General features: G+C 42.5%; 1 protein-coding gene across 2 annotated transcripts; it reads right to left on the reverse strand.

Annotated features, from left to right (window-relative positions):
• Positions 1 to 1,329: 1,329 nt before the first annotated feature.
• lrrc24 (leucine rich repeat containing 24) lies at positions 1,330 to 17,582 on the reverse strand. Of its 2 annotated transcripts, XM_085389267.1 has the most exons (5): positions 17,260 to 17,582; positions 7,526 to 7,720; positions 5,616 to 5,894; positions 4,442 to 4,610; positions 1,330 to 3,341 (listed from the first exon to the last, which is right to left on the reverse strand). In XM_085389267.1, exons 2-5 carry the CDS (start codon positions 7,685 to 7,687, stop codon positions 2,095 to 2,097), a joined length of 1,857 nt encoding a protein of 618 aa, XP_085245393.1. In that variant the 5' UTR covers positions 7,688 to 7,720; positions 17,260 to 17,582; the 3' UTR covers positions 1,330 to 2,094. The 2 variants fall into 2 exon arrangements, with proteins under 2 accessions (XP_085245393.1, XP_085245392.1); XM_085389266.1 differs by lacking the exon at positions 17,260 to 17,582 and having other exon boundaries at positions 7,526 to 7,765.
• Between the last annotated feature and the right edge of the window lie 8,556 nt (positions 17,583 to 26,138).

The raw sequence follows: 26,138 nt of genomic DNA on the forward strand, positions 1-26,138 counted from the left end.
TGTGTTCCAGTGTCTGTAAGTCCAACAGTGTAACTCATCAGCATTTGGACTAAGTGTACTTGTATACATGCACACTGCAGTGATAATGTGCTGCACAGTTTACTGTAAGTAGGCTTCATTCAGTAACGTTAGCTTTACTGATCGCTTATATAAAAGTTATTTCTTCAGGAGAGAATCTATATCAGACTTAGAGGAAAGCAAATAAAAGAATCATGATTTTAAACTGAAGCTCTTCAGCCAGACAGTAAGACCCACTTCACCAAACCTCTCTGGTGCCTTATTGCTTCATTTTGATGAACCTCAATAGTGGCGGCTACAGTAGATATATATACAAAAATGTCTACTCCTTAGTCTGCCAAGCTCTAGGTTCCAAAATGCATAATGATGCAAATAATCATAAATATGGCACTGCATGTCCATGTTTTATGCACTAAAAGTTAGTTAGTATGTTGATACCTGAAGCCCGTGCCACCTTCTCTATTTTCAACCCCAAACAGAGCTGCTTGTTTGTTTTTTGTTTCAAAAATGGCTCTTGTCTAGAAAGTTCATGAAACCAAACAATTCTGAAGCAGTTTTGCTTGTTTTATCATATAGCTATATAGAAACCACCTTCAGCAAACACATACTGCAACAAAAATGTACTACATGCACAGGATGGTTCACTTGTGCATATACCAGTTCTGGACTATTTAAGAGAGCATTCTCAGACTATACAATACTTTTGTTTATTTGGCTCCGTGGCATCGTGCTGATACTTTCAGTGTTAGTGGCAGACAGAAGCAGGCTTTACATTTTTAAAACATGTCCTTTGGCTGTAATCCTTATTAAGCTGCATAGCATAACCATGACATTTAATACTCAGTAATAAACAGCTTTAAAATACCTACAGAGAGGCCAGTTTAAAAAGAATATCGACATGTTTTTGAACAAGAATCAATACAGCTCTGGGTCTTGGTGTAAAGCAGCAGAGATTATTTGGGTTTTCAACACATTTTCAGTTGCAACCATCTATCTTAGTCCACAAGTAGCTGTGAAAGGACACTTGATATCTGCAGTGTTTAGCGGAAAAGGGAAAGAATAAATGGTTTATGAACCATTGACCTCTCGCAGACTGGCCTCTACACTGTGACTCAGATCTACAGTCTCTCTATAAAGCCCTTTTCACATCTCATAGAATGAAGGGAAGACCACAGGGAAAAACTACACACTTCAAATATGGTCTATAGAGTCAGAAAAAGAGGGGAAAGGGAAAAACTTTCTCTTTTAAAATACATTTTATTATGTAGAAACCAAAGACAAAATGTACATTATTAACATCATAATGGTAATCACAGACTGACGTTAATGAAGCTTGAGTTCTTTCAGAGAGTCGACTTCACACATTAGAAATGCTAATATCTTGTTCTAGTGTTGCAGTCAGCAGGTATAAAACAACACAACATGTTAACATCAAGAAAAACAATGCTATGATACAAACATAAAAAAGACTAGATTTCTGCATTCAGAATGAACCTCTATAAACAAATCCACCTACCCACACCCACTCGCACATATGGGCATGTTAATGTAGTTTCAGTAAGAGCTTTAGGCCTAATTCTAATGGGATGTGTAGCAGGATTCACAAAACAACTGTACTTCACTCTGAGAATTAACTTTGTAATATACTACACAAAACATAGACGAAACACGAAAAGTAAAGCGTAATGAACGAAATTAGAATAAAGCAGACACTGTGTGCTGCATCGTTTCAGCCTCTTTTTAGTGTAACTAAACTTTTCTGACGAGGTTACCCACCTAGAGTTATCCTTAAAGGGTTGATTTTGAGACAGAAAGCTGTGGTTCATGTGTTATTTCCCCTTCAATCGTCAGTCTTCTTAACCCATCACGAGTGTCATACAGTCAATCAAGAAGCTCTCTCAGAGGCCACTTGTGAACCAGGCTCCCCCAGAAATTACTGACTGACAATCTCCCCTCTTTAAAAGGCCAGATAATAATCTGATGCTTCAAATCACTGCACCAAGGTGATTTCCATTATTGTCTTTAATTAAAAGTCCATCAACATATTGTTTCATGCCAGAGCATAATAATGACTCCTTAACAATGGATCTCATAGGCAACCTGTGATCCGAACAGGAGACTCTGACTGAGGAAGAGCTCTTCTGGGTCTGTTGTTAGGGGCCCCTCTCCCCCATCCGCTGGGTTTCTGCGTAGTCCCAATCCCCCCGATCGTGTCAGAGTCTGAACCATTTCGTGATCGAGGAGAGCCTCCTTCATGCCCTTCTGTTGGACAAACCCGCTCATCATGGGACATGCAGACGAAGTGGAACCCAGGACCGGCTTGGCTCGGTTGAGTACGTACATCTCGTGGCCATGGTCATCGCGGTACTCCTCCAGCTGCGCAAAGGTGGTGGGTCCATCAGAGTAGTCGTTCACATAGAGGATGCTCTCTTCCTTGCTCGTGCAATAGGAGCCAGTGTCATCTTTCTGATACTGCTGGTGACGAGTGTAGATCATAATCAAGAGGAGAACAGCAGTGAGTGCCAGCAAGGAGATGCCAACAGCAATAGCAGTCTGTGTGGCAGGGCCCAGGGCATTAAAGTCCATGCTGTCTTGCTCATACAGAGGCTCCTGGCTAACATCCACAACCTCAGGCTGGTAAAAGGAGTTGGACGAAGATGAAACATAGGAGTGAGTGTTCAAACGAGGCCAAAACTGAGATGAATAGGAGGAAGAAGACATGTTGACTGCTAGGTGGAAAGTAACCCTAGCCACACCACCAGGGTTCCAGGCCTCGCATTCGTAGCGCCCAGCATGTGCTACGGTGACATTGCTGAGAAACAGCATGCCGCTGCCCATGTCTGGATCAAAGCTGTCCCTCTCACCACCTTCCTCAGTTCCACGTACAGGCCCGTGGATTGCTCCAACACCTCCCACCTTGATCCCCCCACTGCTTGGTAAGGCTGTCACCGCTCCACCGGCCCCAGGCCTAAACAGCTCCCCATTGGGTCCCAGCTCTTGAACCAGGCCTCGAGGTGACAACTGTGGTTTACCATGGGAGGCTTTTTTCCAAGTCACTTGAGGCTGAGGGTATCCCGAGGCCTGGCAGGAGACTCGAAGACTCTCTCCTAGGCGAACGGTCAGGTGGCTTGGCTCGAGCTGCACTACTGGAGGGATGCAGACCAGACTGTTTGGAGGTACCTCCACCAGGCTGAGGTGGGAGAGGCGAGGAGGTTCAGAGCACATTAGCCGACGCTGCTCTGCAGAACTCAAGAGACGCTGTCCGTCTTCGCTTATCCAGGTTTTCAGCCAGCCAAGAGCGCAATCACAGCGCCATGGGTTCTCTATAGGGGAATGAAAGAAAGCAGTTAAGGAAACAGACATAAACGGAACGCAGTTTTCAAGGTCAAAATTAACCTAGCATAAATCTGATAGCATGGTGGAAAGTAACCCTGGCCACCTGCATGATCTACTGAAGTGGATTTGTTAAATATATTTTTTTGTTCATGTAATATCAACTTTCTAATTCAATTCAGTTAATCTATCCATCAATTCTCTTCCACTTATCCAATCAGGGTCAAGGGGGGCTGGAACCTATCCCAGCTGCTGTAGAGTGAGAGGCGGGGTACACCCTGGACGGGTTGCCAGCCTGTCACAGGGCTACCACAGAGAGACAGATAACCATTTGCACTCACATTTACACCTGTGGGCAATTTAGATTTACCAAGATTTCAAACCCAGGACATAAGAAACTTCCAGCAGAACCAGGCTCTGCCGTGACCAGTTGAGGATAATGGGAGTGAGACAGGACAAAAAACATATTGTGGTGCTGTGGAGTTCTTTTGAGCCCACCGCAAGACCATGGGCCTTAGTAATCAAGACTAAATCATTGTTCATGTTTATAGTCACAGAGACATCATAGAGCTGTTTAAATAATAACAAAAACAGACTGTGTACATTTTTTACACTCTTTGGGACATATAGACAGTGACAAAAATGTCAAACTTGGAGAGAAGTTCACTCTTTGAATCCATTAATGCCTCTGTCATTAAATGTAATGAGTGTGAAGTTGGGATTGTTGCTTTCTTGGAAGTTACAGTAAGGGTCAGTCCAACTTTAGAAAAGTGTGGGAGGAGGGATTACCAGATTTTATCTGAGTAAACAGGCTCCTCCACATGAGGTCCCATTAATTAGCTGTTTTGTTAATTTAGTTGGCTTTTTCCTCTGGTTTTAATTCTCGGAAGTCTGCCTGCTGTGACCCGCTGTTATAATTTCATTGGTAGAGTGTGAATTTCAGTGGTTGGAAATACATTATTGCAGGGGTGTGAGTTATTCGGAAGTGTGGAAAGAGAGAAGTTTTTCAAGGCACCTTGAATTAAAATCAGTGTTGGATGATTCTATCATATTATAGTAACACTTAATATAATCTAGGAATTCTACCCACCTGTAACACGGAGCACCTGCAGACTGACAAGCGGTTTGAGTGATGAAGCTCCCAGGGTGCGGAGGTGATTCCTGCTGAGGTCCAGCAAGGCCAGAGACGACAATCCAGACAAGGCTTGCTCAGCTAGCAGCTCAATGCTGTTTTCTTGCAAGTGGAGTTCCTGCAGACGCTGCAGACAGCAAAAATGGCACAAAGCAGGGGAAGCAGAGGTAAGTATAAAATGTGCAAGTTCATAAGGGATAGAATTATCCAGTATAGTGACAGGAGGGTGTCTCAGCTCCACCTGAGTCAGTCTGTACTGTATTACCACATGCTAGGGATTAAGGAGACATCAGTCACGAATAAGACTTAGGCTACGTTCCCACTGCAGCTCTTAATGTTCAATTCTGATTTTTTGATCAAATCCAATTTTTTTGTCTGCTTGTTCACACTACAAATAAAATGCGACAGCAAATGCGCTCTAGTGTTAACCCTCAAAGCGGCCCGCATGTGCAAAAGAAGACGTCACACACAACTCGCTCTGTTTAGACCCAGACCAAACAGTATTGTTTGACTGATGGCCCTTAATATAAAGACTTGTTTCGGACTTTACGTTTCCCAATTTTGCTTTAAGTTATAAAGTTATTTTGTTATTTACATATGGCCCAATAATTATCCTTATTGCTGTTTTTTGAGGAGCGGTGCTTCAAAGGATAGTTGCAGATTTCTGTCAGAATCTGCAGATTATACAGTACAAATAAAATGTTCACGTTTCTCCAACGTTGTCTTCCCAACAGTTTCACTGGATGGCCAGGAAGCGTTCGCGATGTCTTCTTGAGCGCTTCTCCGGCGCTGATAATTGGCGTCTGGATTTAATGCAACATGACCATTCAAACAGCAGTCGCTTTCTAAAACATCAGATATGTATCGGATTCAGTACCACATACGAAAGTGACCCAGGTCGGATTTGAAAATATCGGATTTGTGCCGTTCACACTGTCATACCATGATTGGATATGGGTCACATAGGGTCAAAAAAGTCAGATTTGATGCGCTTTCGCCTGCAGTGTGAACGTAGCGTTAAATTTGAAGACATCATTCTGTAAAAACATTCTATATTTGTTTCCTAGAACACCTATTTCAAAGTTTGCATTAATTATTTCCAACTAATACATTCGGGCTGACACAACCTAACCTGTAGTCCTCTGAAGGTGTGGTCCTGGACTCGAGTGATCTGGTTGCCGGCGAGATACAGGATCCTTAGGTGCTCCAGACCCCGAAACATATCAGAGGTAACCAGGTGGATGAGGTTACCATTAAGGGCCAGCTCCAGCAGCTGCCCCTGCCCGAGAAAAGCCCCGGGCTCCAGGGCTGAGATGCTGTTGTTCTGCAGGTATAGATAATGGAGGCTGCCAAGGCGAGTCAGGTCCTGAAGACGGATCTGCACTATCGCGTTGTCCTGGAGGAAAATGGTCTTTATGGACGACAGGGTAAATGAAATTAGCAGAGTGATCACACATTGATTACATTAGGGAAACAGAAGATAGGATGTGAGGTTTCATCTGAGGTTTGTTTTGTACAAGAAAATGAGTGTGGCTTATAGCTGTGCTGCACTCAGCGGGTAGAAATTAACCACACAATGGATTAAACCAGAAACAGATCCACCTTGAAACACTGTCTCACTGGGCTGTGCATGTTAAATGTAGTCATGTGTGGTGTTCCATATACCGCAGAATGAACTAGTTCACAGTTATGATAATCTTACTAATTCTAATGATGTCTGTATGCTCTAAACCTATCATCGGTAATCATTGTTCATCTGATCTTTCTCAAATCTGGCATATGTGTTGCTGAGAATCCAAATAACATCCAAAGTATGTAAGCTTCAGATAGGTTTGGCTGAGTGGTTCTCATATCAGCTCACTTGTCTGCGATCCTACTCTCCCAATAGGATCCATCACTAATTTCAAGTCATAATGAATACAACATGATTTTAATTGAGTAAAATGTGTTGACTTAACAAACCGGAACTTTGACCCTGAGAGATCTGCACTCCACTGTGAGGCTGGAACAGCGACAGCCGGAGGGACAACCCAGAGACGGCTGAGGGAATGCTTTACTATGTTACTGAAAAGTTTCGAGCCTCTGTTTCTGAACCAGATCTGCCCCTTTGCCCTACACGTTCAGTTTCAAAACACCGGGTGAAGACATAGACATTCAAAATCAGGCTTCATATTGAGCCTCCACAATGAGTGATGTCACAGTGGCTAGGTCCATCTTTTATTTACATCTTTTAGCTGCAGCCAACAATCTGCCTGTTCTGCAGAGCCCCACTTTGAGCCGGCACAGTGACACCCACGCACATTCTGCGAGTGCAACCTTCTTGTTGTCAGTATATGATTACCTGCATGTGATGTGTTTAGGGGCCATCTGTAAATTGAGAAGGACATGGGTTATATTCTGCCTGAATGAGCACTGTGGTAGTAATGGTAGTTGGTTGCGTTTCACGTGTCTTAGTCAGAAATCACAGGTCTTTTAAGTCAGCATATCCCCAAAAAAGAACATTAGACTGAGTTTTTTTATGAGACGTGCTTTCTGCGTTGGATCTGGCATGCACAGTTTTGCAGCTTGATTGGTAATATGCATTCATCTGTGACGCTTCCTTGGAAGAAAACACGGGGGCCACGAGGTAAAGTGTGATGGACGAGATAGACCTGCTGATTGAGGTTAATGGAACAATTTATGCAGGGCATGCTTTACATTAATATTCATGAGCTGCAGTGATGTTGGGGGGGGGGGGGGGGGGGTTGAACCCAAGAGGAAAAAAAACCACGGCATAATGTTAAACATCTTCGCAACAGATGATCAGAGCTGTGCAAGAGTCGCGCTCTGAGCAAGAATGAATAATTACACAGCCAACAGCGCAGCCCTTCCCTCAGGCTTACATCAAAGAGGGTCACGGTGAATTGATTAACCACAATCATTTCAGGGTAATAAGAATGGATCAGAGAGGAAGTCAACTGAAAACCTCTGGTGTGCATGTGTGTGTGTTTGGATGGGGCGGGGGCACGGGCAACTAGTGCTCTAACATACAGTCCAACTGACCTCGGTGACAGACGGGATGCCCTGTGGGATTTCTTTGACCCCGAGAGATCCGCATTCCACTGTGAGGCTGTAGCAGCGACAGCCGGAGGGACAGCCCAGGGACGGCTGCGGGATGAGGACTAGGATGATCAGGATTAGTCTGGAGAACCACAAGAGGCCCATGACGGCTTTACAGTAGGTCTTCAGAGGCAGAACCTGAAAAGATGGGAAAAAAGGGGAAAACATTTCTCTCTTCTTGGTTAATGCACTTTATTCTCAAAGCGGAGACTGACAGCAGCTCCAGATGTGCTGTTAAAGCATATAACTGTGAAATGGCAAGGGAGGATTGACAAGAAAGCAAGCAAAAACAAGCGTATCTCTTCATCCCCAGCTATTATCCATTCAACTGTGTCTATTCTGCGGGACTGCAGCAGCTTCTATTATAGGCTTCAATTAATTAAAGATGTGATAAAAGATGTTCAGGTTGCCTCAAGGACCTCTCTCTTGTCTGCTTAATGCATGCACAAACACACTCTCCCTCATTTTCGGTCTCTTTCTTTGTCTTACAATCACGCACACACACAAATGTGTAGCAAAGAGTCACGGTCTCTGTTTTGAACTCTGTAATCTCAGAAAGCACATTTACCTCCTCAAAGCAACTCTCCAGTGGTAACCAGCTCTAATCATCTGATCAAAACCATCAGCATCGGCTGCTCGCTGCACCTTACAGCAACGTCTTGCTTTGATATAAACCCATCGCAGAGCAACTCATCCATGCACTTCTTTTTTTCCGCCCGTTTTGTTTTTTTTTTTCTTTTTTTTTTTTGCATCTATACGGTCCAGAAGGGATTTATTGTTCTGCTTGGTTGCTCACATCAAAACTCAATGCTGGCCGGCAGTGTTCAAAATAGTTAATCTGCAGCAGGTCACACGAGGATACCGGAGGGCTGGAGATGTAATATGCACTGAAATGTCACACTGAGCCTGTCATTCTGTCCCCGTGACAGCAGGTTGATTTACCGTGCTTTACTGTGCCACCTGCCTCGTCCTGGAGCAGCTTCTTCCAGCAGAGAAGACGATGTCTCATTGATCCAATCTAAAATCTCACATTGTTAGAAAACATTCGCTCGTACCCCGGCCCCCGTTAAGCTTGTCTAACTTGTGAAAAATCCTAGTTTACTTAAAGAGTCTCCCGGACAGATAACTGATAGTATTTGCATCTTGCTCGGAACGATCTGAAGATCGTTTAGTCTATTAATCATCAGAATGCACACAGCTCTCATTAAAGCTAAATGATGAAAGGTTCCTGTGCCTGACATAAACTGTGACTGATAAATATTTCATTTGCCGGGTGTTTGAACTCTTCTGTCGGACCGATATCAAGCCTGTCCACGCCATAGGCAGCGTTATAATCCAGACGAAATGCCTAAGCGTAAAAGTACTGGGATTGCTGTTTCAGTGGCTGAGAAGTAATTCTCAGTGCGGTCACGCTGCAGTATTAAGCAAATACGAAATAAAACTGGATTATTTTTTTTTTAACATTGTGTGTTTCATTTAGAGCACATTTGCAAGGGTAGCCAGCTTGATTAATACAATGTGACCTACATAAGCTTTTCAATCGTCTCCTCTCACCAAAAAAACACTTATTAACAAAAGCATGCCATTTCCTCTCTGGAGCTCGCCAAACAAGCATGCAGAGAAATTAGGTATTTCTATTGTTGGGAAGAGAAAGCACAAAAATTGAATTCTGAATTAGGCCTTGGTCTGTCATTGAGCCTTTGTTACTTCTCACAGTGAGATGACTTCTAAATAGCTTTGACTTAACTTGAAAAGTGTCAGAAGGGGAACCGGAGAGGAAGACGCCTGCCCTCGGCTAAGAATACACTCAGAACAGGGTGCACAGTCAGATATTTGTTGTTAGAACATGAGCCCAACATCAATGCAAACGACGCACTGCCAGAATACAGCTCGTGCATTTCTCTCCTTGCTTCCAGGGCTGCTCAGTTTTTTAAAAACCGCACGCATACAGAGTCTGGATGGCCCACACACAAAGGGTACCCATGGAGTCATCAGGTTCTGCAAACTGAAAGGACTCAGTGACAAAAATAACACAACGGGCGGGGGCAGGCTTCTTTAAATAATGCTGCTGACACTTGTTTTGCAGTACAATGTATACTCCACTTTTTCTAGATTCAGCAGAGACTTGACTCTTATCTTTTGTTTTGCTGATGTGGGATTTTGGTGGTAAGAGGTCAATTTGTTCATTTCTGTCTCGGTAATCCCTCGCGGAACACGCGGTAATCTGCACAATCAGATGCTTGTTAGCTAAGCCTCTGTCTGTGCTGTCCACGTTTTTGTGGACGGAGGCGCTTTGTTCGGCATAAAAAAAAAACGAGGTCAGCAATATATCTTTATTGACCACGTGGGAAAGTGTACATAAGATGATTAAGGCTTGTTGGTTTGTAGAGCGAGCCAAGAGTCAGGGAGAGAGCGGCCACAGAGACCTGCCAGGGCAGATGTCAGTCAACAAATGCCAAAGGAAATCTAATAAACCTGGCATCACACAAAGCCCTGCTCAGCATTCACCAGCAGCTCCTAACGTCCGCCCACGCACATCTCTGCAAACATTATTTTGCACTGGACTTGTTTATTTGGGCATTTCTGAATTACAAATGTCTCTTTTGCTCTTGACACAGTGATCTGTTTCTGCAAACAAAATCATCACCCACTGGTGAACAGTTACATTCTGGCTGACCAAACACTCACAGCGCCGACAGCTCGCTCTTGTTTTTGCCAAGAAGGGTAGGTGTTGATATGTCAGAGGTGCAGCAGACTAGCCAGAGTGCTGGAGGCGGGAATCAAAGTTCACATTCCCGCGTTGCCATCGGTGCAGGTCGGCCTCATCCGTTGTTATGGTAACTCTCGCAATCAGGGAAGTTTCTGCTTGCAGGGCCTGAAGGCCAGCCACAGTTCCTGTGAGCTGCTGTTAGGCAAACAACTCTGCAGAAATAGAAGCTGTCATTTCCAGGGGAAAATTGCTCACAGGCACTTGAGCTATGTGATGACCCAGAGCTAAATTGTAAATTCTCTCTCTCACTCTCTTTTTTTGGTTCTGAATCTCTTTCTCTTTTTCCAGCTTCAACTTTTCCCTCCCTCTTTCTCTCCTTGTTCCCTTCACAGTTTCCTTGAAAAGCCGCCATCATTTTCCCTTTCCATAGTCTCTGACCTCTCTCTTTTCTCATCGCCTGTCCTTCAGCTCTGACTGACAGGTGCTAAATCATTTGTCTCCGAGCATCCTTTTGTCCACAAATAAACCGAGGGCCAAGGCTCCGGCAGTGCACTGTGGCACTAACCCAAGAGTAACACACTGACTTTGAGAGAGAGTCTTGTTGGTGCGCACCAAAATGCACAAACACACACAGGAGCGCTCATGAACATGCAAAGCACGCCTACAATACAACACTCATATACAAGCACCAGCCACCAACGTTCAGGGACACACACTCTTGACTGGCAGACGCACACACACATAGAGGAAGACGCTCATATGCTTATGTGCTCGCACATCTTGTCTACAACCAGCAGCAGCTATCATCATTCACAGACACAGACAAGTCAAACACTCACATATTTTTGTGTCAGCGGTAAAGGAAGCTCTGCTCAGTTAATAAGTCTGCATTGATTTCTTTATTTTTCCACTATTACTCCGTCCAGTTGGGCTCTGCAACCATTGATTTTCACCGTGAAAGCAGTGGGGAGGGGAGCTGGCATTTGTGAATGTCTGTGTTGAGGAGAAACAGAGTAAATGACTGCATGTTGCTTATTGCTGGGTTACTTGTGTGTGTGTGTGTGCCTGTCTGTGTGTGTCTAGCTCACTGTCAGGTTGCCTCGAGCCAAATCACCCTCTGAGCAGCAGCAGCACTCCGCCACCACTCCCAGAGGAGCATTTACTCTAAAACCTTCACTCCCTCTCCGCGTACTAAGACAAACTCGATAAATCTTTGCTATTTAAGAGTTCACATGATAAACTGCTGTGACACGTCTGTCTGTGACGTGGAGGCTGTTGTTGCTAATGTAAGCTGGCAAGCAGATAGACTCTGAAGGTATTGACATATTCTGCACGGAGCCTCGAATAAACCCACAAACTCTGATTTTGTTTTGAGGTTCATGCGACGCTTTATACAGGCTGCTGCTCTGGCTGAAACTGCAACCATGAGCGGAGCAATTTAGAAATATCAGCGTACGGTGTCTCTCGCAGGCTCAACAAGTCTGTGTGCTGGAATCCTTGCAAGTCAGTTTGATTTGCGACTGATAATTGAGAACTAAAAGCACAGCGGCGACTGCAGCGCTGCATAATCAATATTCCATTCCATTTTCTACATAAGATTTATTTTTATGCCTTCGTGGTCCGGGAAGGGTGGCTGAAACATCACGTCATAATTGCTCACAGCTCAGGAGAAGGTTTTCGACCCGTTTTAGCCTTGCGACTTGTTTTCTGTTGCTCCATGCCTTCTTTTTCGTTTTTTTCTCCCCCAAATCTGGTTAGTATGATGAAATACAAGCAACACTGCAAAAGCAGTGTGTCAGAAAATGTCTGACATAAAAATAAGGCTGCTGCTATATCACATGTATATCTTATTATATATGAATAGAACAAACTAATGTGGCCAAAAATGTAACAAGTTTAAATTCATAGTTTTTTAAAATGCATTTTAAACCTTTTTTCTAGGGTGTGCTTTTGCTTCTGTTTTGCTATTTTAGACAATTAAATTGTACTCAGACAACAGGTGTAGAGTGCGACCCTAACTGACAAAGTACACACAGCTAACAATTCAAAGGAAACCAGACAAAGTAATAAATCAGTCATTGTATTTGTACCACCATGAAGGTGCTGTACACAGTCCACTATATACTGTATACTGACCATGGATGGATTTAATGCAAAGCAAAAGCATTTCATTTTCACTAACCAAGAACCTTTTATAAAAGAATACAGAGCATGAAACTGCTGCCCACTTACTAACAGACTACATGATTATAATAAGAGGCAAACACACATACATCAGTCTGGGAACCTCACTAACTAGCCTCTGGGAGGAGGAGCCAAATTTCCAGATCTTCTGCTTTAGCCACGATATCAGTATATCCAGGTCTATGCTTGCTATTTGATGGATTGGTGATGGATTACCTGCTCAAACATGATTGGTTAAGTCAGATTCAGACCACAAATACAATGCAGACAGTTTCAGTTAGCAAAACTTTGGCCCATTGTCTTCCGTTTCTTCCGATTCAAAATCAAATCAAATCAAATCAAATCACTTTTATTGTCACATCACATGTGCAGGTACATTGGTACAGCACATGTGAGTGAAATTCTTGTGTGCGAGCTTCACAAGCAACAGAGTTGTGCAAAATACAAAAATGTAAACAAGCAAAATACAAATGTGGAGACACTTGCTTGTAGACGCTGCACAAACAGTGAACACCATGTTTAAATCTCTTACAAATTTTCTAACAAGCTCCAAAGTTACAGCACTTTGTAATAACCAACATTAGTATATGTGTGTGTAAGCAGATGGACGTTGTCTAGACGGCCTTAATACTTGTTTTTAAAAAAACAGGTGGGCTGTCAGTGACATAAATCACCACACTGTTAACCTGAACGCCATGTTTCGTGTTCTTTTTTCACTAACAGCTGAGCTTTGTTTTCACTTTGAGTTGACTAGCTTTTAGGTTAGGAGTCGGCACCTGCTTTGGTTTAAGCTACAATGATTAGACAAGTGCAGCAACTGTATCACAGCCGCCTTTATCATTTATGGCACAGATTCAACATTCCCCAGAGATTTTGGTCCACATTGATGTAATAGCATCACACAGTTGCTGCAGATTTGTCAGCTGCATATCCATTATGCAAATCCCCTCTTCCACCACATCTGGGGATTGTAGAGACCATCTGACCTCATTGTCATGTTCAAGAAACCATTCGGTATAAGATGATCTGAGCTTTATGACACGATGTGTTATCCTGCTGGAAGCAGCCATCAGGAGATGGGTACACTGTGGTCAATACTCGGGTAGGTTACGGTGTTTAAATAATGTTCAAAGTGTGCCAAGAAAATATGCTCAACAGCATTACAGCAGCAGCAGCAGCCTGAATCATTAACATAAGGGAGGATCGATCCATGCTTTCACTTTGTTTATGCCCAGTTCTGACCCTACCATCTGGATGAGAAACAGACTCATCAGATCTGGCAACATTTTTCCAATCTTCTGTTGTTTACTTTCAGTGGCCCCATGCGAATAGTAGCCTCAGTTTCCTGTTGTCAGCTCACAGGAGTGGCACCTGGAGTGATCCTCTACTGCTCTAGCCCCGCTGCTTCAAGTTGTGGCTTCAGAGATGCTCTTCTGCCACCTTAGTTGTTACAGGTGGTTATTTGAGTTGCTGTTGCCTTCCTGTCTGCTCCAAGCAGTCTGGCCATTCTCCTCTGACCTCCGGTTTCAACAAGACATTTTGGTTCAGCGAATTGCCACTCGCTGGATATTTTCTCTTTGTTCGACCGTTCTGTGTAAACCCTAGAGATGGTTGTGCAGGAAAATCTCAGCAGTTTCTAAAGTACTCAGACCAGCCCCCGTGGCTTTCACAACACCACTATAATGGTCACTTAAATCACCCCTCTTCCCCACTCTAATGCTCGGCTTGAACTTCAGCAGATCGTCTTGATCATATCTGCATTCCTAAATGTGCTGAGCGGCCAAAACTGAGTGGGTACTTAGAGCGAGCTGTTTCTTGTATCCAGTCCTTATGATAAGCCAAACTAACTTTGGCTCTAACTTCATCTTTACAGCATGGTGTCAGTCTTCCTGCCTGAAGAAATTATAGTTAAGTGCAAATTTTGAGAGAACAATAAACATAAATGAGCCAATTGTGTGTTTGTGTATGCGTGCCTCAATTACTCACTTAGTAAACACTGCTGGCAGCAGGCTGTGTCACCTTTTCGAACACAACGTCACACATACGCATGTGCTCTCTCACAACTTTTTTCCATTTTCACAGACATTTTCCTCCAGCCTCTCTCTGTCGCACACTGTCCATTCTAATTGTCAAGCTTGGTGGATGCGATCAGTCCTAGCCGTTTCTCTCACAGTAGCCGCATCTGACAGGCTGCCTAATTTGCCCCAGATTAAAATAAGCAGTTTGACTGATTGATTTATTTTAATATTTATATACATTTTGGTCCGTTTTCATCAGTCGGGCTTCAAACCTCTTGTTTTTCTGCTGTGCCCAGTACGACACTGACAAACACCACTCACGTTTGAAGGTTTAAGGATGGATGAGATCAGACAAGTTTGAAGGCAAATGCTGGGAAGACAGATCATCCTGTATGGCAAAGCAGAACAATCCCTTCCATTCTTATATTTCCCTGGATTTGACAGAAGCATTAACTTGAATGGATTTTCTTTTTCTATGCGACTGTTTTCTTTTAAGCGGCTGCCCCCCCACCCCCTCCCCCATTGTTCTGGATGGACGAATCTGAATTGTAAATATTGTTTATAGCAGTCGAGTTGAAAGTGCAGGTATTACTCAAGCAGCAGTGAAACTGTGTGTGAAAGCGTATGTGTCCAGAAATGAAATGAAATGCTCCGATAATGATTGCTTATCATCCATCTATATTGCACTTCTGTAATACTTGGGTGTGCAGTGGTTGTCTGCGGTAGGAGCCACTGAATCCTCATAAATTATGTTTCTTTGTTGCCATGGAAGTGACAGCATCTGCTGACTCCAAGTAATGGATGTCAGGTGTGTGTCAAATTGCACTCTGACACCTAGCCTATACTGTGGTTATCTGTACAGTCTGGCATACAGGCAGGAATTAATGAAACTTTAACAGAATCTGCTTCTTTTTTTTTCTCATGAATTTCTTATTTCAGCTGATCTTTGCCATCTGCCCGTATCAAGTCAGGCCAGAATTGAGGGTACTATACAATTACAGCCATGAGACATTTCAGTCATCATTGTCTGGCAGACAGTAGCCAATGAAAAATTAAACATCTCTGCAGCCGTAAGAAGTCAACTTGTCTGTATGGATATGTCCACGGAAGACAGATTCCCCACCCTCAGAGTTAAACAAACGAGGTCCTATCTAGGGTGGGGGGGGGGGGGGGGGGGGGGTTGCTGTTTGGCTCCACACCGCTTCATGTGCAGAATAGCAATTAAGCAGAGGCAAGCACATTACAACTCTTGACATTAGGGAAGAGAGACGTCTAAAATTCCAAATAAGAAAGCAGGGTGGTCTTCCTGTAGGGTTACACTACTGCATGCTAATCATATATCACTCTTGGTCCCTCACTTTAAAATATCTCCAATAGCAGCAGCAGCTCGTCAGATAATCTGGATATGCTGCAGCTCTGTCTGCAGTGACATTAGTGTAAGTTGTCTGAAAGGTATTCTACAGTCTAAGAGAACTGTTTAAGCATCGTAGCGCTGACACATGAGGACACAAAGTACAAAGTTCCAAATCACTGCTGTGACCGGATTGCTAATTAATCACGCCTGGAGTTCTGTGTCAAGACAAACAGCAAGAACCTTTGACAGCTGGTCAAACAGTGATGACCCAGTTTATCCGGCAGACCCAGTGCAGTGAGATACAACCGCTCTGCAGCGGAACCCAGAATATGTGACGCTCATCATTCCTCAAGTTTTTTTCTTTTCTTTTCTCTTTGACAGGTGTTGATTCTGTTTCATGGCGGCTGCCTTTTGTGCTGCTGTTGAGCTGTATAGGTCATTATTTATTTATGTGCACTCACTGGCCCATTTGTTAGGTACACCTGCAAAGTATAATGCTGTGCAATGCAATAACCCTGTTATAGTAGTCATGTATACAAAGGTGAGTTTTGAGTGATGCGTGTGTCAGTACGTAATTGGACTTGCAGTATTTGTACTCGATATGTGTGTTATATGTGTTGTATACCGGGAGGTATTTACATTTTTTGTCCGTCTCATGTACAATCATTGTAACAAAAAAGACAAACAAACAAAAATCTGGCATCTTGCAAGGAGAAGTGAGCAGATGCACCAGATTGATTTGAACTACACAAGCATACACAGCAATAACAAGTGATTTAGCACACACACAGTTAGACAGACTTTCCATGTCAGGACTTTACACTAGGCTGCTGAATTTGAAGTCTGTAGGGCGTGTTACTACACCCCCCCCCCCCCCCCCCCCCCCCCCCCCCCACACACACACACACACACACACACTCACAAAAATAATACAAAGACCAGGTTAGATACTGCTGTAGTATTAACACTATACAGAAACGAAAGGGTCTTATTTTTTTTTTCACTTCAATTAACATATTCTAGGAACGGTTATATGTCACCTATAAGTTTAAGTAACACGTACTCACAGACAGGGGGAAAAACAACAACAGCAAAATCCCCAAAAAGGAATAAAAATATTAAAAATGGTGTTCTCCCCAGCTTCAACTATGAGATGATAATAATAACATTTCCCAAAACAAGCCACCTCTTCTGTTTTACTCCCTTTCTGGTATCTGTGTGAGTGGGCTGCACAGTTTTCTGTTACTTCAACACAGAAAAGGAAAAAACAAACAAACAAACAAACAAACAAAATCAACCAATGTGGATTTAAATCAAACGTCAAACGGGGTCGCTAACAACCGGCAGTATGAGATACCTCAGTCTCACTATCCCAGGCGAGAAAGGAAAGGAAAGCGCATTTAAAACCTACCCTTTTCTTTGCGTGCACGGACTTGGTCTCGGCAGCAGCGGTCGGGCGACTTGAAAGAAAAACTATAATAAGAATTTTTAACAATAATAACAATAATTTAAAAACAAAAAGAGGAATTCCACTTGAAATCACAGCAGGGGAAAGCGTCGGAACATTGTTTCCCTCCCTCTGCCCTGCTCGCTCCTGGCTGGGCAGCGCTGAGGAGTCCACACAGGCTGAGCTGCTCCGCTGTAATTGGACGCTGCGAGCCGGAGGAAACTGCTCGCGTCTGCCAGGGCTGGACTTCAGTGCTGATGATGCTCCATTAAGACTTAAGACTCTTGTCTCCCTCCTCTCATATTATTATGCGGCTTTGATTCGTATTCCCCCTTTCCCCCTGACTTTATCGGTTGCTTTCTTCCAATAGTGACCCACTCTTCTAATTATCTCTGCTTGAACGGACTCCCTCCCCCTTCTCTCTCTCTCTCTCTCCTTCTCGCTCTGTGTGCATGAGTGAGAGAGCAATAGAGATGGAGATCCCTCACTCCTTTTACTCTCATTTATTCACTTTCATAACACACTAGGTGATCCTCTTGCCGCCGTCAACCTTTTGTTACAGTTATTTTTAAGTGACAGTTCCACAGCAGCAGGAAGGACGCTAAAGAAAAAGCGCCACGTTACTGTGAAACAACACATTAGCAGGGAGGGAAGCAGAGTGGTTTCAGCACCACGGACAGCGGCCTCGTCTTTTATTGTGAAAGGTTACGGGCGTGTAAAATGTGATCATCCATGGTCTACTGCTGAGAAAGAGACGCTCATCATATATTTCCGGCTGTGACGACGACAGGAATGAGATTCTGAGTTGAAAAAGTCCTATTTCGATCTGGCCAAGGGCAAGAGAATCCAAGCTGAACCGCCAGCCTCTCAATATCCTGAAAAACCACACTACTCAGTCATACTGCAGACACAGTTCATTACCAGCTGTGTGGCAGAGGATGATTTTGAGCACAGGTTACATTCTATTTTGCAGCATTTTGCAGTCTGCTGTCTTGTACTGTGGCACAATACAAACAACTAAAGCTACTGACAGGTAAATAATGTAAATCAATTTGTTCTGCTCCTCTGACAGGTGCCATCCACTCAACAGCAGCAGTCGTTCCCAGCAGGAAAACGTCCCTGCTATGCTGTTATTAATGGCAATTTTCACAAACAGTTATTGTATTAGAACACCAGTAACAGCCCAAGGCCTCCAACATTCCCAGATCCCAGTCTGATCAAGTTTGTATGCGACGTGCAAGAAGAAACCAGATCCATGGAGGTCCCACTCTAAAACCCACAGAACTCAGAAGGTCAGCTGCCAACGCCCTGGTGTCAGAGGTTCTCTGTTCATATCCTGGAATGGTGGGGACCTACAAAATATTAGACAGGTAATTTAAATATGGTCTGATTAGTGGACAGTTCTCATGGAATTTGGCATTCCTTAAAGTTTTCTTCCCATTGCCTTTCCTTAGGAAAGGCTTATTTACAGCCACCCTGGATCGCCATGGAAACAACACTGGTCCATCCTTTGAGTTAGGTTCCATATTTATTCTTAAATAATCATAGGTCAGTGTTAGGTGACCTAAAAAAAATTCTTTGAAAACACGGACCAGACTAAAAAATTGGTGAAAACGCAACCAATGTCCAAAGAAAAAAAATTGAAAGACATTCAGAAAGCCTACACAACTATTTCCTTGACCGTTTCACTCATAGTGGTCACTACAGTGGACAGCTATTCAAAGGGTGTTTTCTTGTATTTGCGTCAGTGTTGATGGCATACTTGCACATAAACCACTACATTGGACTGATGTGACGCTTCATACCCTGCCACCCACTGGTCGTTTAATGCTACTATAGGTGTATAAAGTGTTTCACTGTAATTATTGTTATTTAACACTGTCATGCATGAATTATGACAACCTCAATCAGGATTTTTTTCTTTATTCATCTTTTCATGCCTAAAGAATAAAAATACTTAAGAAAAAAAATCCTGATTGAGGTTGTCATAATTCATGCATGAAAGGGTTAAAACCACTTTTTAAAAATAACATGAAACTCTGGCTTCTTGGAAGGAAACTGTAATGAATTGAGGGGTGGTTCAAAACCTTTGCACAGTACCGTATATTGGACATATTGTGTCCTACTCAATGAGCTCCCAGCTCCTGTATCAACCATAGACTGTTTATAAATGATAGACATAGCCACCGTGGAGTTTGGACTGTAAAGTTAGCATTTGGAAAAGAACCATGACAATATTGTTTTTTAGGAATCAGATGTGACCATATCTAGATGAAAGGTTGACATGCATATTTGCCAGATGACAAGCTTTGTTAGCGATCTGATGAATATCTGCTAATGAGTGCTAACAGTCTAATCCTATACTCACCAGCTCTGTTCCATTCTCAGCAAGCCTGATTATTTTTCTTATAACGGCATTAAAAAATACCCAACAGTACAAACACAGTCAACATGTCCAGTCTGATGAGCCAAAATTTGCAGGGGTGAGGCCTAACAGACAGCAATCAGCTACAGGGTCCTGTCGATTAAAGCAGCCACACTTTTAGATTTTATGTCTTACCAGTATCGATGATGCATGAGTTATTGAAAACAAATCACCCTCTGTACAGTCGTTAGACATAAACTATCCAAAACAATTAGTTTAACTAGGCTGTAAACATGCCTTATAATGCTATTTAGTTGGCCATCTTACAAAGAGAGTCTATGGGGACTGACTTGCTTTTGGAGCCAGCCTCAAATGAGCATTAGAAGAACTTGGTTTCATTTTTTATCCAAAGACGTTACAGCTTGATGTCAACAGCACTCGATTTATCGCATTTTAAATAGGTTTAAACAGCCTACACAATTACTGAATACAGAATTAATGTTAATGTTGATGTGCATTATACTCCTTAGATTGACAAAATATGGTCATTTAGACTCTTTATCCTCTGACACTTTAATGTACGTATACTGTGGCTCTTGTGAGAAATTTAATTGAAATAATTACAAAGAATGAAAAAAACATAGTTTGCATGTGTCAGGGGGCACACAAACAGACATGTCTGGAGGTTAATGAAAATCACTAGTGTCAGTCAAATTGTAAATTGGGTTCACTTTTATCCATAACTTTCAACTTAACGATATCCACCTCTTCTAGCTAATTTTCTCTTTCATCCATTAAACTTCAACTTGAACAGATAGGATATATAAAATACAGTTAAATGGTTGACTCAGTGTTTTTGTTAATAAATAGCTCCAAATGCTAATTATGCAAAATGTCAAACAGGATGAAATTAACGATGTGATCACATTTTTTTCTTCCAATGGGTCGATCGTCTCTTCACTGTAATATCATTATGTCATTATTCAAAGCCATAACTCAGAAACAGGGAGGTTGTAACTATATTTCACCTGGGGGAAGCCATTGAATCAGCTTCGTCACTAAAACTAGGTGCCCTCCCTATAGCTTGAACCTGCCAGACTGATATGTGTGAGTCATCCACTAGTTAGAATTTGCAGCATCTTTGAAGCAACAGTCACGTTTCAAGCACCGTCTACACCAGCGGTCTCAGCTTGGTGTTCTGTCAGAATCAGCTTTATTGGGCAAGGATAAATACATTGAGCACATTTGATCCAGTCCTTTTCAAGTCTTCACTGTAAGTTGGGATTCTGGACAGACTTGGCTGGTGGGGGCATTCAGCTGTGAGGTGGTAATTCTTAGTGATGTGCGGATCGATATTGATTGATATTGATACCAGTTATTTATGTTCTAGAATCGATTCTCATATTAAAATATCGATATTTTAGTAATTTGGGGTAAATTTGTAGTTTATCATTAACAGGAACACAGTGGAAAGAAACTATATCATTTGGAAGGAACTACTTTCTCTTACAGCTGTATGAATGTGTGGCAGCCCCTTGGCATGTGCACTCACAACAGCAGCTGAGCATAAACGGAGTTGTGTGTAGACGTATATTTCCTCCACAAACAGCCAAGATGCGGTTTGCGATACATGTGGCAAGACAGTGAGGTGTTGTGGCAACACTACTAACCTTGTCAAACACCTCAGAGTAAATCATATCACAGAATATGACGAGGCGAACTGAAGAGGAGGAGAGGAGAGGGACAGGTGCTGCTAGGGTGAGGCAGACGTCTCTTGGAGTCCTTTAGTGCTGCAGGCAGGCAGCGTGTTCAAATAGCTCACAACTTCAGGTTTTTTTTATTTCTATATGATAATTCTGCATTATTAATAATAATAATAATGGATTGCATTTATATAGCGCTTTTTGAGACCCTCAAAGCGCTTTACAATTCCACTATTCATTCACTCTCACATTCACACACTGGTGGAGGCAAGCTACAGTTGTAGCCACAGCTGCCCTGGGGCAGACCTATTAAACAATAGGAACAAGTAGTCTGATGCCCTGTAATCATAATGAAGCTATAATTTGAAATACAATAAAACATTAAGTTTTTGCACAAAGTATCGGATCCGTATCGTCGATACCACCCTGAATTTTACTTGGTATCAGATCGGAAAGGAAATCAGTGGTATCGTACATCACTAGTAATTCTAGTTATTCCAACTGTTTAATGGTTAAAAGCTAGATAAACCTGCTTTTAGCTGTTTTAACTGAACATATTACCTACTAATTTAAGCTAGCAGTTTTAGTCATGCTAATTATTTTAGCTATTTTTTTGATTACTTTTAGGTAAACTATCTTTGACACTCCGTTGTTATTGTAATTCTCTTAGTTAGTCTTTGTACATTTTTTTCCCAAAATCTTTTTATATAATTTTACGCTAGCAGTTATATAGCAGTTAGCTAACAGTTTACATCACTTTCTTTACTTGCTAGCCAGTTTCACACTCTTAGTTACAACAGGTGGCATGCCTTTAGGTGTTAGGGCGTGTATTTTTTATTTTTTTTAAGTACTTATGCTGCACTGAAATGTTACCATAAAACCCACTGCCACTGCTCAAGTCCACCTGGTGTAAGCTGTAGTTTCCAAACCTGGTTGTGAATCAAAGACACACATGCTCCTGTGTGTCTTTGATGTTGACTTGATCGCACGCTAATCACACAGTAGTTAAATCCGTGCTGACCCATATTTAGCGTTGCTTGATTGACAGCTTGTGCGTGCATGTTCGAGCACACACGCATACGCTCATACTTAAATGTGCACTGATGCATAGCCATATGTGAAAAGGTTCCCATGCCTAAGCAGGTATATTAGCTGGTGCCTAATTGCGTGTCTTTGTGATGCTGAGCGCGCCATACTGTGTGTTTGGGCTTGGATTTTAATGATCTCCTCTTTCCCCCTCTGGGCCAGGATGAGCCTATTTCGACCCACATCTGGATAATTAACATCACACTCAAATGTCTGTACGAGCACAGAGATCCTTTCACCATCTTCCTTGCTGCTCTTAACTCATCTCTCTTTTTTTTGGCTCACAGGAGAAGCAACAAATGCTAAATTACAACCCGCTGGCTATTTGTATGCATGCAAAGTCCCATACACATTTTATTTGCACATTAATTGCTCCATAAACTTCCCCAACAAGTTGTGTTTTCCAGCCATAAAAACCAAAAGCGCCTTATTAAACAGCTTAATGTGAGACAATCTGGCTTATGTCATAGTTGCCAGCATGAATCCCCGGATCTGCAGGGAAATCACTCCACTACACCCACTCACTATATTGCTCAACTGTCTAAGTGCACTTGAACTAGTCACACTTCCATTAGTGCTGCTCTCAGTCCAGCCTTAGAAGACTGAGGTTCTCTGGACTGTCTCCAGGTATGTGGGCATGTCTGTGTGTGTGTGCTTGAATAAAAACCCTTCATCCCTTTGCAGCTACTCCCACAGGGATTGACTGTAATTAGGAATGTTCTCTTTTCTCAACTTGCCTTGTAAATGAAAACACCTCTATATCAAAGGAGCACGTTGGATACAACCCTGCTACAGAGGTTTTCCCACCTCTGATCTTGCAATGACGGGCCTTTGTGGCTTTTTGCTTCCTCTGTAGTCGAGAAAATTCAAGTAGAAAAATGAAACATTGTTTTTCCTTTTCCCTCACAGCATGCGGAGGAGGCTTAAATTAAGACATGCAAACTGGCACAGAAAAATACACAAGCTCTTTGTCACTGCAAGAAAGATAATTGTGACTGAATCATTCATCTTTTTGTTACTAAAATTGACAGGTTTGAGCAATTTTCAAAATGGCTGGCAAAGATAAAGTCTGACGAATCGACTCACAGTCCGACAGGCAGATGGAGATGGAGCGATACAGACGAAACCAAATTACCAGTGGGGCAGTATAATTTCCATTTACATATTTTACGGAGCATTATAAATGAGCGCAATTTCCATATAAATGCGGGGAAGAAAATATCCAGGTGAGGAAATTGCCTTTTTGTTTGTGGTGTGGTCTACAAAGGTTAGAATCAATAACATGCACAGAACAGATGCCGGGATAACAGCGATTTAAGGCAGACCTGCATGCACACACACACACACACTCACACACACACACACACACTCTGCTGTGTAATGAGATGATCTCCCAATGAAAAACATGCAAGACACAAGAGCTTTACAAATGGCCGGCAAAACAACAGTTGTAATACGACAGGCAGATATTTGTTCCACTAATCACTTAGGGGATTGTCAAATGCGACCGAATGGAGGCCAAGAGAGTCTTATGATATTAGGCTCTGCAGTCGGAACGCCACAACACAAACATACATGTACATTGTTGACAAGTGTGCAGTCCGTCATCCCTTGCCTTGGCCCTCACACCTTAACAGCTGTCAATGATTTTGACACGTGACATTACAGAATAAGGGGATTACACTGACCGGTGGAGAAAAGGAGAGCTTCAAGCAGATACATCAGAGAGCATGGGCTACACATCAAGTAAACAGCGGTGGATTGTACAAGCTTGCAGATTAAAGACTTAAACCTATTTAAATAAAATAAAAAACTAGTTATAGGGCAACAAAATCGAGTTTTCAACATCGTCAAAGGACACATTTCATATGCTATAACTTGTTTTGACCAACCCCCTAACCCATATGGCGATATGAGCCTTGAGCGTTTGTCCAGTGTGCAATTTTTATAGCTTTTTTCCAGTAAATTAGCAGAAACATTCATTACTCTATGACACAGGCATTGAATCGGTGCCGTTTCATTCCTGAAACTATGATACTGATCCTCAAAGTTGATCCTAGAAAAAATCTGTGCTGAACAAAAAACTAGAAGGCAGTTTTAGATTGTAAGACTTTAAACAAATGTCATCATCAGAGGCTGTAAATAAGACTTTGTAGTTATGGACCCCCTGTCCCCCAAGTTTTTGTTAGACTCCAATGGCTAGTAGTGCAATAAGAAGAACTTCTCCTTTTCGGTGTCCACTAAGGAGTGTCTTCTTGCTTTGAAAGCTAGGCCATCTAAAGTGCATCGGTGCATGGTTAAGTTTAAGCAGCTAAAACACACTTGGCTAAGATTTTGGTAAAGGTCAATGTTGCAATGAGCACATTGCAACATGAGGCAATGCATGAGGTTTTGGGGTACTCAACCTCAGCTTTCTCACCATTTGGTTATATTAATAAGCTTATTACAGAGCACATGTCTACCACTGACTCTGGATTAGGTTCCAAATTTTCCATTTTCCATTTGTGAATTAGAAACCATGAGTCTGGAGCTCTAAGGAGCTTTAGTCAATTCAAGGCGAGCTAGAAGTGAGCACCTAATGACCGAAATATTTGCTCACGGGCCAATGGCCAAAAACAGAAAAAAATCAACAAATGATTATTGCACTAACAGAAGACTGACTCCAACTGAAGGCTAAAGGAAACCTATTGAGTTTAAGAAGGTAATTATCTTGTCAGCACTACAAGATAGGGTTCGCTTCCAGTCTGGTAGATTTAGATTTTTCATGTTATGGAGAACTGATCCCTTAATAGGTTTATCTATGTGAGCACATTATTAGACAAAATGGTGCTGCCTGGCACTCACACATCCAAACAGATAACAAGGTGCTAACAATCCTGGGAGCAGTGTCTCCCATCTTCCTCGATATCCCCTGATGCCTTTTCATTTGTGATTTCAGGAAGTCCATTACTATTGCAGACGGGTCGTGCTTCTGCACCACAATCAATACTCTTCCATTAAGGTGATGAACGGTCCGTTTCTCCAACCTTCTGCAGTCCAGAATAATTCGCAGGACCCACTGATTCGAATCAGTCAATGTGGGCATGACAGCCCAACACCTCGGCAAAGGGAAAGAGAATGACTGACCTGGGAAGTCTAAGCAAGTTCTCAGTTTCCACATGTGGCCTATGCAACCCACTCCCCCGTCAACCTAAACCTTAATGCAGTTGACTTAAGCACTGTCAAGGCTTTCTCAAACTTCGGCCTAGCAAATAAGTTAATTACTTTACTAGTGGGTGTTTACCCCCAAAAAGTTGGGAGGTAACATCCACCAGACCATTGCATTGCAGGGTTTTTGTACAACATGAATACTTATACCCACAAACAACAATATTCAGAAGATATCAAGATGTTAAGTGGTTTAAATGTTCTTTTTGTATAAAATAATAGGTCATATGAGCAAGAAAAACCCTAGGAAGAATTATTTTCACTCTATTCTGGCATCAGAGGTTTGGTAACAACAGACTTGGCACATGTGGGGTTTAAACGCTAATGCAGTGCCAAGAAAACACATTTCCCCACATGCTCTATAAATATTTGCATCAGCACCAACAACAACACTCGCTGTTCTTTAATTCATAAGAGATATGCTGAGTCACCCTTCAGGAAACAGGAATTAACTTTTCCTGAGATGGACATATTGTGAAAAC

The sequence above is a fragment of the Rhamphochromis longiceps genome, linkage group LG18, assembly GCF_057381845.1.
Source record: "Rhamphochromis longiceps isolate RC_006_pf linkage group LG18, R_longiceps_female_GT1.1, whole genome shotgun sequence".
NCBI classification, from domain to species: domain Eukaryota; kingdom Metazoa; phylum Chordata; class Actinopteri; order Cichliformes; family Cichlidae; genus Rhamphochromis; species Rhamphochromis longiceps.

Coding starts and splice junctions, on each gene's coding strand:
- lrrc24 (XM_085389266.1), bottom strand. CDS start 7,750: ATGTTTTCCCCTTTTTTCCCATCTTTTCAGGTTCTGCCTCTGAAGACC. Junction 4,611..5,615: donor ACACCTTCAGAGGACTACAG/GTTAGGTTGTGT, acceptor TGCTGTCTGCAG/CGTCTGCAGGAACTCCACTT. Junction 3,342..4,441: donor GCAGGTGCTCCGTGTTACAG/GTGGGTAGAATT, acceptor ATTCCCCTATAG/AGAACCCATGGCGCTGTGAT.